This window comes from Peromyscus leucopus, chromosome 1 (assembly GCF_004664715.2).
Source record: "Peromyscus leucopus breed LL Stock chromosome 1, UCI_PerLeu_2.1, whole genome shotgun sequence".
In the NCBI taxonomy this organism is placed as follows: domain Eukaryota; kingdom Metazoa; phylum Chordata; class Mammalia; order Rodentia; family Cricetidae; genus Peromyscus; species Peromyscus leucopus.
The window spans coordinates 190,915,840-190,935,703 of NC_051063.1; the positions used below are offsets into that span (position 1 = coordinate 190,915,840).

Genomic DNA, 19,864 nt, shown 5'->3' on the forward strand with positions numbered 1-19,864 from the left:
AATATAGCAGTCAAAGGTCTATCTAGAGCAATAAGACAACAAAGAGAGATCAAGGGGATACAAATTGGAAAGGAAGAAGTCAAACATTTGCTATTTGCAGATGATATGATTGTATACATATGTGACTCCAAAAATTCTACTGTGACATTAACCCACACACCTATGAACACACCTGATTTTTGACAAGGAGCCAAAATTATACAATGGAAAAAAGGAAGTATCTTCAATAAATGATGTTGGCATAACTGGATATTGTCATGTAGAAGAAAGTAAATAGACCCATGTCTATCACCCTGCACAAAACTCAAGTCCAAGTGGATCAAAGACCTCAACATAAATCCTGTTGCACCAAACCTGATAGAAGAGAAAGTTGAAAATAGTCTTAAGCACATTGGCAAATGAGACTGCTTCCTGAGTATAACACCAGCAACACCAACACTGAGATCTATCACTAATACATGGGACCTCCTGAAACTGAAAAGCTTCTGTAAGGCAAGGGACACTGTCAATTAAAAAAAAATGGCAGCCTACAGAATGGGAAAAGATCTTCACCAACCCCACATCTGACAGAGGGCTGATCTCTGGAATACATAAAGAACTCAAGAAACTAGACATCAAAATAACAAATTATCCACTTAAAAAATTGAGTACAGATCTAAAGAGAGAATTCTCAACAGAAGAATATCAAATGGCTGACATACATTTAAACAATTGTTCAACAACCTAGTCATCAGAGAAATGCAAATCTTACACCTCTCAGAATGGTTAAGATAAAAAAAAAAAACACTGTTGAAAGCTTATTTTGGGGAGGATATGGAGTAAGAAGAACACTCCTCCATTGCTGATGGGAGTGCAAACTTAAACAGCCACTTTGGAAATCAATGTGGTGATTTCTCTGAAAATGGGAATCAATCTACCTCAAAACACAGCTATACCAATCTTGGGCATGTACTCAAAGGATGCTCAGTCCACAAGGACACTTGTTCAACTATGTTCATAGCAACATTATTTGTAATATATAGAACCTAGAAACAACCTACATGCCCTTCAACTGAAGAATGGATAAGGAAAATGCATTACATTACACAATAAAGTATTACTCAGCTGTAAAAAACAATGACCTTGTGAAGTATGCAGACCAAGGGATGGAACTAGGAAAAAAAAAAAAACATTCAGAGTGAGGTAACCCAGACCCAGAAAGACAAACATGGTATGTACTCGCTCATTAGTGGATATTAGGAGTAAAGTACAGGATAACTAACCTACAATCCACAGCCCCAGAGAGGCTAGATAACAATGAGGGCCCAAGAGGGATGCATGGATTTTTCTGGGAAGGGGAAATAGAAGAGATCTGCTGGGTAAACTGGGGAAGTGGTGGGAGGATGGGAACTTGAGGGAGCAGGTTGTGGGGGCTGGGCATGGAAGGAGGGTTATGGGCTGGATGAATGGGGAGAGTAATGAAAGAAGCATCTTAGTGGGGGGCATTTTGTGATGAGAAAGAAACCTGGTGCCATGGAAACTCCCTGGAATCCACAAAGATGACCCTAGCTAAGACTCCAAGAAATAGGGGAGAGAATGCCTGAACTGGCCTTCCCCTGTAATCAGATTGATGACTACTACCCTAATGGTCATCAGAGATCCTTTACTCAGTAACTGATGGAAGCAGGTACAGAGACCCCTAGCCAAGCACTGGGCCAAGCTCAGTGAGTCCTCCTGAAGAAAGGGAGGAGGGATTGTATGAGCCAGAATGGTCAACTTCATGGTGGTAAAACCCATAGAGGTAGCTGACCTGAGCTCTCGGGAGTACATGTCCTCTGAACCAACAGTTAGGGAACCTGTATGGGATTGCCATAGGCCATCTGCATGTATGTGACAGTTGTGTAACTTGGTCTGTTTTTAAGGCTCCTAGCAGTGAGATCAGGACCTGTCCCCTGTACTTAGATGGGTTTAGGGAAACTGTTCCCCGTCCTGTATTAACTCCCCAGCCTTGATGCAGGAGGAGGAGTTCGATTCTACCTCAACTTGATGTGTCATACTTTGTTCAAGCCCATGGGAGGCCTGACTTTTTCTGAATGAAGATGGAGAAGGAATGGATGGAGAGTGGGGTAGGTGGGAATCAGGGGGAAGGAACAGGAGAAGAGGAGGGAGGAGAAATTGTGGTCAGTGTGGAAAAGAAATGAAAAAAAATGTCAATTAAATTAACTTAAAAACAACACTTCGAATGTGCTGGTGCCACTCAACATTTTGCATTTTATAGGATTAGTGAAAGACATTTCTTCTGCACCTTCCCATTGTTGAGGATTAGGTTTTATAAAGCATACCCTCTCCAGCATTGCAAATTTTCCTGAGATTTAAAATGCCTTCTTTAACCCTAAGCCAAGGGAGGTCAGGCATGTCCAACTCCTTTCAGTAGGCCATCGTTTGACAAATCCTTCAGCCAGTTATTCAAATAAATGTTTGGCACCATTTTAACTGTGTGAGCTTCCATATTAAACCTAGAATCTCCACTCAGAAGGATATCAATAAACTCAGCCCAATCTACTTTTATGTTCTTTCCACCCTTATCCTACATCATTAAAAACCCATTTCCACACATATTCCCAGACTGATGCTAGAATCAATTAGGAACCATTAAGCCCTTTGGTAGTGTAGTACACCTCCTAATGGACTACACTTTCTACTGCTCCTCCAAGAGGCTGCTTTGGTGTAAGTTTGTTTATAGGTCTAGAGGCAACTATTGGAGTACCCTGAGGAACTTCAGTATTATCTGGCCTAGCATTTCCTTCAGAGAAAGTCGCTTCTGGTTTATCAGACAATGAAGGATTAGTTTCCTCAGTCAAATGTGGCAATATTTCAAGGTATGGGGCTCATGGTACTACTTCCTCAGGTAAGATAAACACTTGAAAATATGAGGATTCAAGTTCTCAACTGTAATGGGGTCCTCTCACATATCCCTACCACAAGTGATAAGATCCCATTCTGTTTTGTTTTTTTTTTTTTTTTCCTGGAGCTGAGGACCAAACTCAGGGTCTTGCGCTTGCTAGGCAAACACTCTACCATTGAGCTAAATCCCCAACCCCAGGATCCCATTCTTTACCCATTAATGCCCTTACTACAACTGCCTACACTGCCTGAGGCTAGGGCTTGAATATTTTCTACCTTATAATGAGGGCTTCAGTTTGATTTTTCACAAATTGAGCTCTGTAGCTGCTGGAGAGAAGATTCTCTTCTAGTGTACACTTAGAAACATTCAGACTGCATCTGGAGCCAGTACATTTCATTACTACGTTCTTTGTTATTCTTCATGGCATTCTGAAGTGCTGGAAACTGGTTAGTTTTATCACAGAGCTCATTTACTTTATCAATTTATCCAAAGATGCTAAGAGTAAAAATATCCAGCGGCATCATTTCCCTTATTTTCTCTCAAATTATCAAATGTTTCATATACACGATCCCCAAGTAAATTGCTACTCACAATTAGTGAATCAGAATAATAAAATGCATTTATCTCCTTAACATTGTGATACAGTTCACACCATGGTCTTTCAGTATTCTCCAAGCTACCAGAAGAGGGATTGACTGGAGATGTTTTAGTACCTGAATGTACTAGTAAACTGAAAAGCCTATTCCAGATACCTAAAGAATTCATTCTTATACTTCTGTTGTTCTAGGGCCACTTCTGGTACCAAAGTCTGTATAGTCAGAGTTCTTTAGAGTAACAGAACTTATAAAACGAATCTCTCTCTCCGTGTGTGTGTGTGTGTGTGTGTGTGTGTGTGTGTGTGTGTGTGTGTGTAATTTATTAGAATGATTTACAGGTGCTGTCTAACTAATCCATCAATGACTAGCTGTGAACAGAAAATCCAAAAATTCGGTCATTGCTCCCTCAACAATGCTGGATGTCTTGGCTGGTCTTCAGTATATGGTGGAATCCCAAAGAAATAAGTAAGGCTTCAATGCCAATGAAGGAATGATGTGCTAACAAGGAAATGAGCTCATACCAGGAAAGGAGCAAAAACTCCATTCTTCCCTATCTTTCTATAGGCTTCCAGGAGAAGGTGTGGCCTAGATTAAAGGTTTAGCTTCCAGCATCAATATCATTTTCAAAGGTGTGTGTCTCCAGCTTCAAAGGTCAGGACTACAAGTGGATTCACCCCCTTTAAACCAGGCAAATATATTTTCTTATAGATGTGCCCTCCATTTCTAAATTGTAGTTCATTCCAGATGTAGTCAAGTTGACAACCAAGAGTAGCCATCACACCTGGTGATGCCAGAAACTACGTCTCTAAAATCTCACCAAAGCACTCACATAATGTAAGCTAAGCAATGGCAAGTACAATGGACATACTAAAGTTCCCTACCCAGAGAACTCAGGCAACTGGAGAATGCTGGGAGCAGGAGAATGGGTTTCCTCTCAGGAAGACCACATCAATTGGTTATCCTGTATCACAGCCTTGGAAAAATACATAGAAGTAACATGGTAGGGACAGAGGTTATATTTAGGAACATGTATTTTTCTTTTCTTTCTTTGTTTTTTTTTTTTTTTATATTTGTTTTAGAGACAGAGTTTCTCTGTGTTGCCCTTGCTGTCATGGAACTCTGTCTGTAGACCAGCCTTGTCTTGGTCTCAGAGAACTGCCTGCCCTCTTCTCATGTGCTGGGATAAAGGTGTGTTTCACGACAGTCCTACAGGAGTATACATGTACATGAATATACATATATGTATGCAATAAGTTACTGAAATAAGCGGCCATGAATTTAAAAGAGAGCAGTGAAGGGAATAGGGGAGGATTTGGTAGTAGAAAAGGGAAAGGAGACTTGTAATTATATTATAATCTCAAAAGATTTAAAGTAAAAAAAAAAAGCAAAACAAAAGTAAAAGGGACAAACAGCAACAAATCCAAAGTAAAAGTAAAACAAATAAAAAAGGTCATACACCTATCAGGAAAATGCAGACTAGGACTCCGTTAAGCTTCCATGTTGCCCTAGTTACAATGGCCATCATCAGGAATAGAAATAACTGACTTTGGCATCAGTGTGGGGGTATGGGAGTAGAAACCAGAGAACCAACTTTTGAAATCAGTGTGTATGTTCTCAAATAAATGAATAACTAAAATGAAAGAAAATAAAACAACTCACAATTCCTCTGTGAGCCAATTACAGAACTGATCCATGGCACTATTCCTGTGGAAACAAAGATGAACATCTACTTACGACAGATAAGGAACCTATGACAAATCAACATTAGGAAACCAACAAAGTCTAACTTGATGAACCAGTGAGGATTTTTTTCCAAAGGGGTGTTTTGTCTGTATGTATGAGTGCATGCAAAGTGTGTTTCTTGTGCCACATGAGTACCCTAGAATGAGGTTACATATTGAGTCCCCATGTGAGGGTGCTGGGAATTCAAAGTGAGTCTTCTGAAAGAGCAGACAGTGCTCTGAACCACTGAGTCATCTCTAAAGTCAAGTTGACCAGTGAGTTTTATTTGGGGTAACTTACAAGACTGTGGGTGAGGGGTCATTCATAGAAGCATAAAGCAGCCAATGAGAGCTGCATCACCCTGTAAGGGTGATGATTAATGAAGCTGGAAACCTGGGGATCACTGCACAGTTTGCAGGCAGCTCAAGGGAGGTTCAAGCCACTCACTACTTCCCCCAGGCAGCTTGACTTGTTTGGTCCAGGTAACTTAACTGTGTCTGTTTCATGGCTGGTCTGAGCATCTTCTGTGCCGTTCAGCTGTCTGACAGTGTCAACAGTCTTCACCAGTTATATATGCTTGAGGCATGAGGGCACTAGTGAATCTTGCCAGTTTCTGTGACTTCCCAAAGCTATTGTTTTCTATTCCTGAGCTTTAAGAGATTCTCTGCAGGATTGAATGTATCTCCTCCCCTTTAGAGCAGAGTGTCTCAACCCTTGTGTCATGATCCATTTGGGGTCTCATATCAGGTATCCTGCATGTGAGATATTCGCATTAGAATTCATAACAGTAGCAAAATTACTGCTATGAAATAATAATAGTTTTATGGATGGGGGTAACTACAATATGAAGTACTGTATTAAAGGGTTGCAGCATCTAGAAGCTGGAGAACCACTGCCTTAGAGTATCCCATTACTTTGTCTCTTTTCAAGCCTTGTGCTTTTTTTTTTTTTTTTGGTTTTTCGAGACAGGGTTTCTCTGTGTAGCTTTGCGCCTTTCCTGGAACTCGCTTTGGAGACCAGGCTGGCCTCGAACTCACAGAGATCCACCTGCCTCTGCCTCCCGAGTGCTGGGATTAAAGGCGTACGTCACCACCACCCGGCTTTAAGCCCTGTGTTTTTTTGTTTTGTTTTTTTTTTTTTTTTTTCCTATTTTATTTTATTTTATTTTATTTTATTTTATTTTATTTTATTTTATTTTATTTTATTTTACAATACCATTCAGTTCTACATATCAGCCACGGGTTCCCCTATTCTCCCCCCTCCCACACCCTCCCCTTACCCCCAGCCCACCCCCATTCCCACCTCCTCCAGGGCAAATCCTCCCCCGAGGACTGCAATCAACCTGGTAGACTCAGTCCAGGCAGGTCCAGTCCCTTCCTCCCAGACTGAGCCACGTGTCCCTGCATAAGCTCCAGGTTTCAAACAGCCAACTCATGCAATGAGCCCAGGACCTGGTACCACTGCCTAGATGTCTCGCAAACAGATCAAGCCAATCAACTGTCTCACCTATTCAGAGGGCCTGATCCAGTTGGGGGCCCCTCAGCCTTTGGTTCATAGTTCATGTGTTTCCATTTATTTGGCTGTTTTTTTTTTTTTTTCAATAATTGAGTAGAACCGAAATTTGTTATAAGCCACAGTCGTCCTAGGGACCTCCATACTATATATATATAGCCTCTCTGGTTCTATGGGCTGTGGTCTGATTATTCTTTATTTTATATCTAGAATCCACTTATGAGTGAGTACATACCATGACTGTCTTTCTGGGTTTGGGTTACCTCACTCAGGATGATTTTTTCTAAGCCCTGTGTTTTAAGGAGATTCCTTTAAGATGGAAAGATTTAATCTCAGAGGAAACTGATATACAATATCCATCCCTGGGCATGAACTCCTAAGACTTGCCATTTTACCAATGAGCACTTGCCCATCAAGTTCATTATATTTTATTCCCTTTATTCACTGTATCTAGAAAATGGAATCAATCTAGATGTCCATAAACTGAAACATGAGTAAATGAAAATGTGATACTTATCTATATAAACCTGCGTAGTATCCAGGTATAAATAAAGATGAAAACGTGAAATCTAGATGGACATGTAAGTAACCTGAAATTATGACAAGGTCAGATACCTAGGCCCCCAGGGTCAAACATCACATGTTCTCTCACATCTGTGTGTCTAAGCTACAAACTTTGTTTTGTATGTTCAAGTAAGACTACATGTAGAAGCCAGGAATCTAGAAATAGATCATTAGTGGGGAGATGGAGGAAGAGAGGATAGATAGTAGAATACAAGTGATATGAAATTAGAGGGTGGCAATCCTGGGGGCAGGATGGTTCAAATATGTAGTGGTGAGAGGGCTGCTGAAAAATCAACTCAAATGAGATGTCCATGAAGATGCTACATGGGAACATATCATTTTGCAATCCAACTGAAAAATACAATAAGAGAGGAGAGTAGAACACGTTATAAAAGTTTAACTGGGGATGGGGTAGGGAGAAAGAATGAAGAGTGGATGGATTGACCAAAAGTAAAGATTTGTGAAGAAGCCTTATGAAATCCCCCTATCTTATAGAATAATAGTAAACATGATTTTAAAATCTTTGAACAGAGGTCTCCCACATGGGAAAATAATGCTTCTCCCAGTCACCAGAACTATTTAACTCTCTGTACCAGATACTGGCTTATCTGCTTAGGACTCCCTGGCAGGGAGGCCCTATTGTCACCCTAAATACCCTAAACACAACAGATCATTCCCAGTGCTCTTGCTTGGGACCATAAGTACACGGTGTAGCTGAAGACACCAAACACTTTGGTTACAAGATATAGAGAGAGGAATATTGAACTTAACAGGCAACTCTCCCTGCTGGCTAGCTTTTCTAGCACTGTAAGGTTCTGTGCAGGCTGTTGTAGAGAAATTATGTCAATGGTCTTTTTTACCCCTGGGCCTTGCATCTTACCCAAACTAACCTGCTAGCCTAGATGGTGTGTACTGGTGCAAAACTGGCACCAGAGTTTATGTACATAAACAAATGCTCTTGATTGTATTTCAAGCTTGTACTACAGAGGAATTCATGCCATGGTAAAAAACAAACAAAACCAAAAAAAAAAAATGACTTGGAAACTATAGGTACTAGGGTAGAACATATTGATGTTTTGATAGTGATCATGAGCATTAATCAGCCTTCTAAATATTCATGTTTAAAATTATCACTTTGTACTACTCTCCATGTTAATAAAAAGAAGTCTCCTCTTAATAGCAGTTGGTAATGCATAGACTCATAACTTCGAAAATTTTTAAGAACAAGTTACTCTGTAAGATTGGGGCAATTACCATTTCATCATAACTGAGGGTGGGTCCTATGAGTCTCCTTTCTCAGTGAAGGTATACTAGCAGTTCCTGGGAGCTATATCATTTTATTATAGTTTCAAGTAAATTCTTCCTAATTTTTCTTAAGTACAAAATGAATTTCTGCATACCTTCAGGGCTTTTTATTTTCTTATTGTTTTGTGTTTTCAAGATAAGGTTTCCCTGTGTAGCCATGGCTAACTTGGAATTTGCAATGTACACAATACTGGCCGAGAATGCACAAGGATACACCTTCCTCTGCCTCCAGAGAGCTGGGATTTAAGGTGTATGTCACCACATCCTTAGCCTTTGGCGATTTCTAAGTTGTATGTCAGTATTCCAGTGATGTCACATTCACAGCTTGTCTCTCCACAGTTAGTTACTTTCCTGCCATTTGTGTGGTTTGACTCTAATATGAAGATGAAGGTGAATAAAAGAATTTATCAGTGTTTTCTTTAATGATGAATTTTCTTTTATCTGTGTAGTATCAAAACTATGTAAAGGGTTTGTCAAATTCAATGTATTTTGAGATGTGTAATTTCCAATGGACTGAAAAAAAAACATGGGGATTATAGATTATATACTCTCTACCTTTAAATGGTTTCACAGAAGTATGAATTTTGTAATGTACAGCAGAAGGAAAACTAAAGGTTTTGGCATATATTTTGTTTCTTTATTAGGATTTTTTTTTTTTTTTTTTTTTGGACAAAGAGTTTATATAGTCCTGGCTGTTCTGTAATTCAGTATGTAGATGATGATGTCCTCTGACTTAAGAGACCTTTTTGCCTCTACTCCTGGGTGCTGAGAATAAAGGAGAATACCACCACACCTGGCATTAATATGAATTTTTGGAATGTTGAACAAGATAAATGTTCTTATTACATTTTTTTTTAACCAGGGCTAGAGACATGGCTACGTGGGGAAGAGCACTAGTTGCTCTTCCAGAAGACCAGTGTTCAATTCCTAACACAGGCATGGCAGTTCAAAATGGACCGTAACTCCAGTCTAGGGGATCTGATGACACCTTCTTGACTCCACTAAACCAGGCACACATGTAATGCACAGACATATTGGCAGCAAAGCATGTATATGGATCAACAGAAATAAAAAGCCTTTCCCATTATTACATTTACAGAATTTTATTTTAATATAAACTCTAGGATATTTTAAAAAATTTAAACCTTCATTAATGATTTTCATAAGTTTCTTATGTTTCTATTTTGTATACTGCTGTGATTTGAAAGCAGAAAATACTGGAAAATGCTATAGCACATATTACTATATCATACATTGCTATATACACATTGCTATATCATACACCATTGTATGGTGTTTCTCTCCAGTATGAATTTTCTAATGTCTCATAAAATTCAAAATCTGGATAAAAGATGCATCAGTCTTTGCATTTGTATGGTTTCTTTCTAGTATGAATTTTCTGATGTGCACTAAGGTTGGGAGCACCTTGTAAGATTTGTCACATTTCTTGGAATTTTAAGATCTCTCTCCAGTATGAACTCTCTGATGTGTTCTAAGATGTGAGTCCCAGTTAAAGGATTTGTCACATTCCATACTTTGTAAGCTTTCTCCCCAGTGTGATCGCTCTGATGTCTTCTAAGATTTGAGCAATTGGAAAGGGATTTGTCACATTCTTTACAATTGTTATGTCTCTCTCCAGTATGAACCCTCTGATGTCTTATAAGATTTGAATAGCAGATATAGGATATGTCACAGTCTTCACATATGTGAAATTTCTCTTCAGTATGAAAATTTTGATGTTTCTTTAAACCACAGATTGGGCAAAAGATTTGTCACATTCCTAACAACTATACGTTTTTTCTCAAGTATGAACTCGCTGATGTTTTCTAAGCTGTGATTTGAAGGCAAAGGACTCGTCACATTCCATACATTTGTAAGTTTTCTCCTCAGTGTGAAGTTTTTGATGTCTTTTAAGATTGGTACAATTGGTAAAGGATTTGTCACATTCCTTACAACTGTAGGGTCTCTCTCCAGTGTGAACTCGCTGATGTACTTTAAGACCTGCAGTATTGATAAAGGACATGCCACAGTCTTTGCATTTCGGAAGTTTCTCTCCAGTATGAATTTTCTGATGTGCTCTAAAATATGTGCAACTAGCATAAGACTTGTCACATTCCTTACATCTGTAAAGTTTTTCTCCAGTGTGAACAACCTGATGTCTTTTAAGATATGAGTTCTCTCTAAAGGATTTGTCACATTCCTTACATTTGTAAGGTTTCTCCCCGGTATGAATTTTCTGATGTCTCTTAAGGGTTGACTCCCAAGTGAAATTTTTGTCACACACCTCACATTTGTAAGGCTTTTCACCAGTATGGATTCTGTAATGCCTGTTAAGGTGTGATAATTTAAGGAAGGATTTATCACAGTCTTTGCATTTGTGAGACTTCTCTAGAGAATGAGTTTTCTGATGGCTACTCAATAATGAAGAGTGGGTAAAGGATCTGTCACACTTATTGCATTTGTAAGGCTTCTCTCCAGTATGGAGTCTGTAATGGCTTTGAAAGTGTGAAAGCTGATGAAAGACCTTGCCACATTTTTCGCAACTATAATATCTACCAGCAGTATGCATTTTCTGGTGTTTCTTGAAAGTGGAAGAGTGGGCAAAGGATTTGTCACAGACCTTACATTTGTAAGGCTTCTCTCCTGTATGCCTTTTCTGATGGCTATTAATTCCTGACAACTGACGAAATGACTTTCCACATTCTTTGCATTTGAAAGGTTTCTCCCCAGTATGAAGTCTTAGATGTATTTTAAGACTTGAACGCTGGGAAAAGCATTTTTCACAAACTTTGCACTTGTAGGGTTTAACTCCAGTATGAATTCTCTTATGTTCACTGAGGTATGAGAGAACTCTGAAGCGTTTCCCACATTTTCCACATTTGTATGGTTTCTCTCCAGAGTAGATTGATTGTTGCATAAGACTGTGTGCAGAGCTGAAATCGTCATCATATTCTCCCTGCCTGGGTTCTTTCTTTGCAGTGTATAGCCTCTGATCTTGAGTAATGTTGGAACTCAAATTTAAGGATTTCTCATAGCCTTTAGATTTGCAATGTTCTTCTCCAGTGTGCATGCTTTCATGTCTGTCTGGGTTTGATGAGTCAATAGAGGCATCCCTGTGGTTACTGCAACTGTAGTTATTAGAGTGCTCTGTAGTTTCACTTGTTCTATAAAGTGCACATATGGAGGGGTCATGAAGCACTTTGCCAAGCTCATAACACTGACAAGACTCCTTTTCAGTCTTCACATGTTGATGGACAGGATCACAGTTCCAATAGTTCTCTGAAAATGAGTACAATTCAGATTAATAGGGTTTGTTCCAATAATAAACGTGATAAATCACGGTCTCCCTAAGTTCTGTTTTAACATAAGTGAACCTGGAAGTACTTAGAGTTCCCAGTAATGCACATTTTTCATTCACTGTATGGATTCAATGTATGGATTCTCACAAAAACAGCATGACAGCCTTCAAGCATCAATGATTTGTAATAGATAGCCCATCTCTAACTAGGAAAAAAGATGGAAAAAGTAATTTACAGCCTTGAGTTAGCTTTGGGATAGAGCTCACGGAGATTATATTTAGAAAACATGTCTCTATCTTTAAATATTTCCTCTCAGAAATTAATGAAAAGGAGTTTAATCCAAGCCCAGGTTCACAGTATTTAAACTTACTATGTAATAGGAAAGTAGGAGTATTGTTCAGAAGACCCGATTCGTTTAAAGATTAAAGTCTTAAAAGCATCAAAGGGTTTGTTTTTGTCTATAGAAAAACACATTAGATTAATCAAAAGTAATGGATGCAAAGACAGAATTCTGGCAGACATCAGAGGCTTTAGATCGTTTGAGGCAGGGCTGTTATGGGCAGCTACGGCTTATTTCTATCCTCCAGTGTCTGAGCTCCACACACTGCTGTATTTCTTAGCTTTCCTCATAGGAGTATTCTTGAGTCCACTCTTTATACCGACTCATGAGATTATTTCCCATGAGGGTGTCTGTATTCTCCACTGGCAAGAAAATGAGGAATGTAATATGAAGATATGCATACAAGGAATACAATTACAGAATAATCCTACTTCATGGACTCAGGTTAGACTTAAAATTTTGTAAAATTATTCTGTTTTCAACAGAATCAAATAAAACTGCATGTTGTACTAGTATTAAGTCACCATATATCAGGAGTAAGAGACAAGCCTTCTAATAGTTATTACAACACACAGGATACCTCCTAGGCCAGGACACTACCGTAAGTTAAATGATCAGGAATCCTTTCAAGTGGCATTGAATATCACAAACCATTCTCAGCTCTTGCTTTCTCTTTTATGAAAGCTTTCACTGTTGTCCTGCTCATTCATGAGCCTACCCTAGTTGTGGCTACTCTCTCATCTCCACATTCCAGGGCAATCTAATTCTTTCCAGCCAGGTGATCAGGCCTACTTTGCATACAATAATCCACATGTTCTTTGAGGCAGCCCATGACCCATGTTAGAACTTGTAGAAAGAATACAGAAGTCTAAGACAATACTGTACTCAGCACATGAAAACACAAAACAGAGGTATTTAGGCAAGATTTCTTGATTGATTTTTCTTCTCAAATTCTTTAGTATATTTAGTGTTTTCAGTATCTTGAACTTTTCTCAAAATTAAAACCATGTCAATAGTGATAATGGATACACAGCTCTAGAATATGAGTGGAAATATTATATGCTACTGAGTTTATTATGAATCTTGAAACCAAAATGAAGGATGGATGACACCTCTGAAATGGAAAATGGAAAGAGAAAACTAAATAGCATGAAAAAGTTCTTTCCTAAGCCGGGCGGTGGTGGCCCACGCCTTTAATCCCAGCACTCGGGAGGCAGAGGCAGGCGGATCTCTGTGAGTTCGAGGCCAGCCTGGTCTGCAAAGCGAGTTCCAGGAAAGGCACATAGCAACACAGAGAAACCCTGTCTCGAAAAACCAAAAAAAAGTTCTTTCCTACTATTAAACTTTGCCTTGTCTCCTGTTCGCTTTTTCAGGACAGCTTAACAGATTTTACGTCCTATGAAGTCAACAAACAAAAGATGGGTTAGGAATTCTACAAGCAAAATGTTCTTACCCACAAAGGCCAGGTTTTTGTAATTCTCCAACATCACATCAATGTACAAAGCCTTCTGTGCAGATTCCAGGCAATCCCACTCATCTTTCAAAAAGTTGACAGTCACATCCCTGAATGTCAACACACCCTAAAACAAAAAAATATGGTTTGACTACATGCTACCTGGAAGTGTTTTCCTAGATATAAGGAGAAAGAATGTAGATGATTGAAAATAATTACTCAAAAAGATGATTTCCAATACAGTGACATTCTCTCATGAATGTTCAAACGCCATGGAAGCAGAATGAAACAATAGTCTTACAAGCAGTATACATGAAACAAGAAATACATTTAAGGTCTGGACTTGGTTAACTATTTGTTATTGGATGGTATGTTTATGGAGACATGTCTTAGAAGCAAAATTCATGATAAGGAAATGTGCTTTAACTGCTGTAGATGTAGATCATGCTAAAACACTGACACAAATCAATCCTGTGTGTACTTGGGCCTTACATGACTATTCTAATAGGCTCAGTTGGGATGTTTAAACTCTAGGTCCAATGCCACACCATTAAATAGCAAATGGGTAGGTATGGAAGGCAGAATATATGACTGATTTTATAGACAAATAGTTTTGTTTTTTTCCACAGTAGCAAGGATTGTAACAGCAGTACATACTGTCATTTTTAACACTAACATGTAAGATAAGTAGTCTATGGAATTAAATTTTTGAGACTATTTGGGTTACTATAAACGGACAGAAAAATTTGCATGAGCCATATATAATACAAATTTCTCCTAAGATATGCTTAAGCCAACAGACACAAATAATAATTTCAGAAGTTTGTTTTTTGTTTTTTGTTTGTTTTTTTTTTTTTTGGTTTTTCGAGACAGGGTTTCTCTGTGTAGCTTTGTGCCTTTCCTGGAACTCACTTGGTAGCCCAGGCTGGCCTCAAACTCACAGAGATCCGCCTGCCTCTGCCTCCTGAGTGCTGGGATTAAAGACAAGTGCCACCACCGCCCAGCAGAAGTTTTGAAGAATATTTCACTAGACTCCCCAAGAGTAATAAAAACTGAGGGAAGTCCAAAAATACCTCATAAAAGGTTTCAGGCATAGCTAAGAGAATCTGTACCAGTGACTCTTTGGATAAGTTTTATAGCAACAATTTACCAAGAATTAAATTCATTAAATACTGAAGAAATAAAACTGCAAATCAACAAATGGGCAAATGAAGTAAATAGACACTTTTCAAGACAGACCTTAAATGGCCAATAAACATTGCAAAACAATTCAGCATCCCTCAAAGGCCACTGTGGAAATGCAAATGCAAACCAATTTGAAATACTGCCTCACCCCAGGCAGAATGGCTGTCATCAACCAATCTGACAACCAATGTCAGGGGATATACAGAAAGGCAGCCTTATTCACAGTTGAATGACTGTAAATTAATACAGCCATTGTAGAAATCAGTTTGGAGATTATTGAAAAAATTGAAGAGAGAACTAACATATGACCCAATTCTTTCACTCCTGGACATTTATCCGGAAAAAAACACACCCCAATACAGAGATATTTATAGCCCATGTTTACTACTGTTTTAATCACCAAAGGAAAAGTACTGGAATCAGAATAATTATCAATAAATGAATGAATAATGAAAACTGTATAAAATGGAGGACAATTCAGCTAAACAGAAAAATAAAATAAAAATTTGTAGGAAAATGAATGGACCCAAAATGTGTAATATTAAGTGTGGTCATATACTTTTGGAAAGAAGATACCACACTTTTGCTCATATGAAGAATCTACCCAAAAATCTATGTATATAGAAACAATGTATATGTGGACACATTATAACATAGAAAAAAAGAACAGGAAAGGTTAAATTATGAGGGACTGAATGCAGGTAATGAATGCCAGTTATGAAAAATAATATAAAGATAAGTGTTTTTCAAGTTCTAATTCTATCTAAGGCTTTTGGGGTTTTGGTGGTGGAAAGTAAATCAAAATATATTCATTTGTGAAAATATAAAATCCCATGTGAGGCTCTAGAGCTTCTGTTCCCTATGACAACTCTAATTGTATGAAAGTACAATGAGTTGTATAGTTTTTGAGTGTGCTTAATTTCAGTAGGTGATGGTATTGTTTGTCTGTTTACAGAATTGTTCATAATAAAATTTTAAAAATTATCAGAAGCAGAAAATTAAAGGCTTTTAATACATGAAAGTACAACATATTTAGATAAAGAGTAGAAAGGACCACTGACCTGCGACATGTTTACTCGAGAATCAGCCATTTCTTATGTTTCTCTTCTTTGAGTTTCTCTTTCAGGAACAATCAATAGATGGTTGCTTCCCTTTCAAATCAAGGGGTCAAAATGGAAGAGTTAAAATTAATACTGAAAGCTGTTAGAGAACAATGTCAAACTACATGAAAAGACCCAAGCAACAGAATTCTACCAGGTGTCTAGTCAATGATCCCAAAGGCAGGAGAGCACGAAAAAACATTTGAAACTTGAAGAGAAAATCACCATCAAGTATCCTGTAGCACAAATTTAAGGACTCTGTTAAAATTGATGGAGACATAAGTACATTTCAAGATAGTCACCAATTAACAAAATTGATTTCACTAAAGCAGCACTCAGGCAATAAATTAGAGGCAAAACATACATAGGAGCATCAGAAAATCATCCATGAGAACATGGGAAATAATAAATTTCATGCAAAGAATAGAGAAATACAGGAGAATTGGAGAGTAATCATCCATGAGCAAGACAGCAAATCACTAGTTCTAAAAAGAAGGAAGAATACTACCTGGTGGGGGGGTACCCACCACCCCCACATTTCCCCTGAGTACTCTTGAGTGGGAGCAGCAGAAAATATTAGATAGAGGACTTAGAGTGTAGCGATAAACAGAAAATACAGGATAGCCTTGAGAGGGCCTGGAAGCTATTCCAACGGGCCTAGATTGTCTCTGCCCTAGGGTATTTATAAAAATGTCAAGGGGTGGAGCAAAAGATCTCACCCCAGCACAGCCAAGTGCAGACCATCTCAGACACCTGTACTCAGGCCCGTGGTCCAATCATCCTCTCTATGCGAACCTTCTGGGTAAAGCCACTAGGAAACCTGAAGATGGGCTCCTACAACTACCAAAGATCCAACCAGCCACAACATAAAACAAAACCATTGGAAATAAAAACACCATAAAAAAAAATGAGCCACACTGAAAATAAAAATAGAGAATCCTCAATTAAATAAACAAACCCTCAAGTTAAAAAAAATTCAGCACATGGCCCAGCTGTTCCATTCTTTGACATACACCCAAAGGACTCTTTTTCCTACTTCACAGATACTTGCTAAGCTTTGTTCATCACTGCTCTACTCACAATAGCTATAAAATGGAAACAACCTAAATGTCCTTCAACTGACAAATGGATAGAGAAAGTGTGGAACATATATGCTATGGAATACTATTCAGCTATAAAAAAATTGAGTTAGAAAAGAACATATCAAGTGAGGTAACCCGGACCTAATAAGAAACAATGCATGATCTCCATCAGAGTAAGTTCTCAGCTCCAAATCTTCAGATTGCAAACACAACCTGGAGTGACCGCAGTAACCAGAAAAGTAAAAAGAGCACTGTGGGGTGTGGGGGAGTAACAGAGATGGAGTAACAGGGAACAGGCGATATGAAGGGGGAAATGTAAATACAGATATGAGGATTTAATTATGGGGAAAGGGCAGATAAACACAGAAGAAGGAGGGTAAAATATCAGTCTGGAAAACTAATGAGATATTCATCTATTCCTTGACTATTATTCACCCAACAAAAAATGCCTATAATATGTAAAAGTCTCTATAAGCATACACACTTAGAGTATAAATGAAAATTTCCCAACTGCACTGATGATTCAAACATTGCAGGGTACTGCTATTGTCCATGGTTGCCTCCCAGAGGCAGAAGTTGAGTCCCTAGTGTTGAAGTAGTCACACACTTGCAGATATCCTAGAGGACTCCAGATGTAACTGACCATAAAGCTCCCTGCCTGGGAACTAGCTTTCATGATACCAGAAGGTAACATGCAACCTTCCAAAGGAGGAAGCCAGCCAAGAGTCCTACCCAGCTATGATACCTATGAACCACAATGACCTGCACGGCATGATAGCCCTAAGGGTACAAGAGTGGCACACATAATTAGGTGGTGACCAGAAGCTAATTATATTAGGACACTTTCAACAAGAGGAAAAACTTGCCATGTATTGGAAACCTATCCTGTTTCCCCAGGGCTAGTAAAAGCATAGATCTTGGAAGAGAACCTACAACCAGTACTTTACTAAATCAGCATAAGTCCTTACTGAATTCTAAATATTTACCCTAATTTTCAACAGACAATAGGAGACAGTATAGACAGAGTGTAGCAGGCTGTAAATATACTTCCTGAGTCTTATCTAAACTCTGTTGGCATTATTTTCAGGAACAGAGACAAAAACACTAAAAGGTAGAGAATGTGCTAGAATACCAAAGCTCAAAAATTCTGAAAACAATAAACCAAGAGGTATTGTCATCATTTTTATAATAAATAATAATGACTCAATAATGGTATGAAAACATTATCCATAATGTGAATGAATATGGACAGCATCACTCACATACATAGTCAAATAAAATTTTATTTGATTCCATTATCAATTCTTCTGAAGAAAGCTTTCTCACACCTACATTAGGATAATCCTGAGGAGATTCTCCTCAGTGGAAGTCTCCAGAATTATTTCTAGTGAAACAGAATGTGGGAAAACTGATTTCATGTCCCACTTCCACATTCACTTGATCCCCTTTCCAGTCCTTCACCAATGTCTCCACCATACCTGGACCCTTAGCTCCTGTCTCCTCTCTCCTTCCAGGCCACTTTATTCTGCTGCACAGATGACCAGATCTGGGTGATCAGTTAGCTCTGCACATGGGAAACAGTTTGTTCAGGAAGCACCTGGATTTCTAACACTGGACTGTGCTCAGGAGATGAAGAAAAAACTAAACACAGGATTATAGAAATGATTCCCCAACTGTCCTGCAGGGTCAGAATACAGAAAACGATTAGAAAGAACTTTTAGTTATAGTAACTTGATTCCCACTTCCAGTCCCAGCTCAGTCAAAACTCAGGGGCAGAAATGGAACCGAATGATTGGGAAGAGAATTTTATACATTAGTGAAGTCTGAATTGATCATGAACCAATAATGATGAAGCCCTACACCTCCCAAAGGGACACACACAAAGAAGAGAGAACATTTCATCAAATTTTTCTTTTTTCCTCAGAGGATTTCACTTTATTCTGTGGGATGTGAGACTCATCCACACAAAGCTCACAGACTTGCAGATTAGTTTGTGAAGAGATACTGAGGAGGAGCAAGGGAGACTGCAAGCAAACAATTCGCAGCCACAGAACATCCAGTGTCAGCAAGTACAAAGCCCTCAGGGCAGGGTCCAGGCATTGCCACACCTGGAAGAAGTCCACAGTCTCACCACTGCCTGTCAAGAGATCACAAAATGAAAACAGTTCGAATCGTCCTGTAGGTGCACAAATTTAATCCTGTGTTCTCCCGTCCAGACTGATCTACATGGTGAGTTCAGGCCAGACAGAGCAACGCTGTGAGTTCAGGTCTCAAACACAGCAAACACCAGAACTAAAAAATAACAGTTTGGTCATGTGTCCATGGACAGAGTGCTTTTCTTGGACCAAGGAGACAAAAGACTATTGTAGACATTTTTCTGATTTAAGTAAGTTATCGTAATTATTCAAAAGATGCTTTCTAATATCATTCTGTACTATAGTGCCTTTATTTATTTATTTATTTATTTATTTTTGTTTTCTATCTTTCCCTGAAACAGTGTTTTTCTGTGTAGTGCTAGCTGTCCTTGAAGTCACTATGTACACCTGGCCAGCTTACAACAGACTGCGATCCACCTGCTTCTGCCTTCTGAGTGTTGGGATTAAAGGCCTGTGCCACCAGGCCTGGCAGAGACACTTTTCAGAATGTTGTATTTACAACCCAATGTGCATATGTCTCAGATGGAAAATTAATGGTGGATAAAAGTTTACTTTTAAGTGTTAATGTTTACAATTATATTGTGGAACTCGCAAAATACACACACACACACACACACACACACACACAGAGATATATATACTTTCATATTCAATGAATTTTTTTGT

The 19,864-nt window shown here is 38.6% G+C and overlaps 1 protein-coding gene and 1 pseudogene across 1 annotated transcript; one reads left to right on the top strand and one right to left on the bottom strand.

The window, feature by feature from the left end:
* LOC114686605 overlaps positions 1 to 19,864 on the top strand; it is a 290,182-nt pseudogene that overhangs the window by 195,237 nt on the left and 75,081 nt on the right.
* On the bottom strand, positions 9,671 to 19,864 carry LOC114687675 (zinc finger protein 54-like). The gene is made up of 4 exons (XM_028862266.2): positions 18,521 to 19,864; positions 15,922 to 16,011; positions 13,676 to 13,802; positions 9,671 to 11,862 (listed from the first exon to the last, which is right to left on the bottom strand). Exons 2-4 carry the CDS (start codon positions 15,949 to 15,951, stop codon positions 10,385 to 10,387), a joined length of 1,635 nt encoding a protein of 544 aa, XP_028718099.1. The 5' UTR covers positions 15,952 to 16,011; positions 18,521 to 19,864; the 3' UTR covers positions 9,671 to 10,384.

Excerpts from the sequence above, each read along its gene's own strand:
- LOC114687675 (XM_028862266.2), bottom strand. The coding sequence starts at position 15,951 with ATGGCTGATTCTCGAGTAAACATGTCGCAG. Across the intron at positions 13,803-15,921 it reads CTCGAGTAAACATGTCGCAG|GGTGTGTTGACATTCAGGGA; the intron begins GTCAGTGGTCCT and ends TTTTTGTTTTAG. Across the intron at positions 11,863-13,675 it reads CAAAAACCTGGCCTTTGTGG|AGAACTATTGGAACTGTGAT; the intron begins GTAAGAACATTT and ends ACTCATTTTCAG.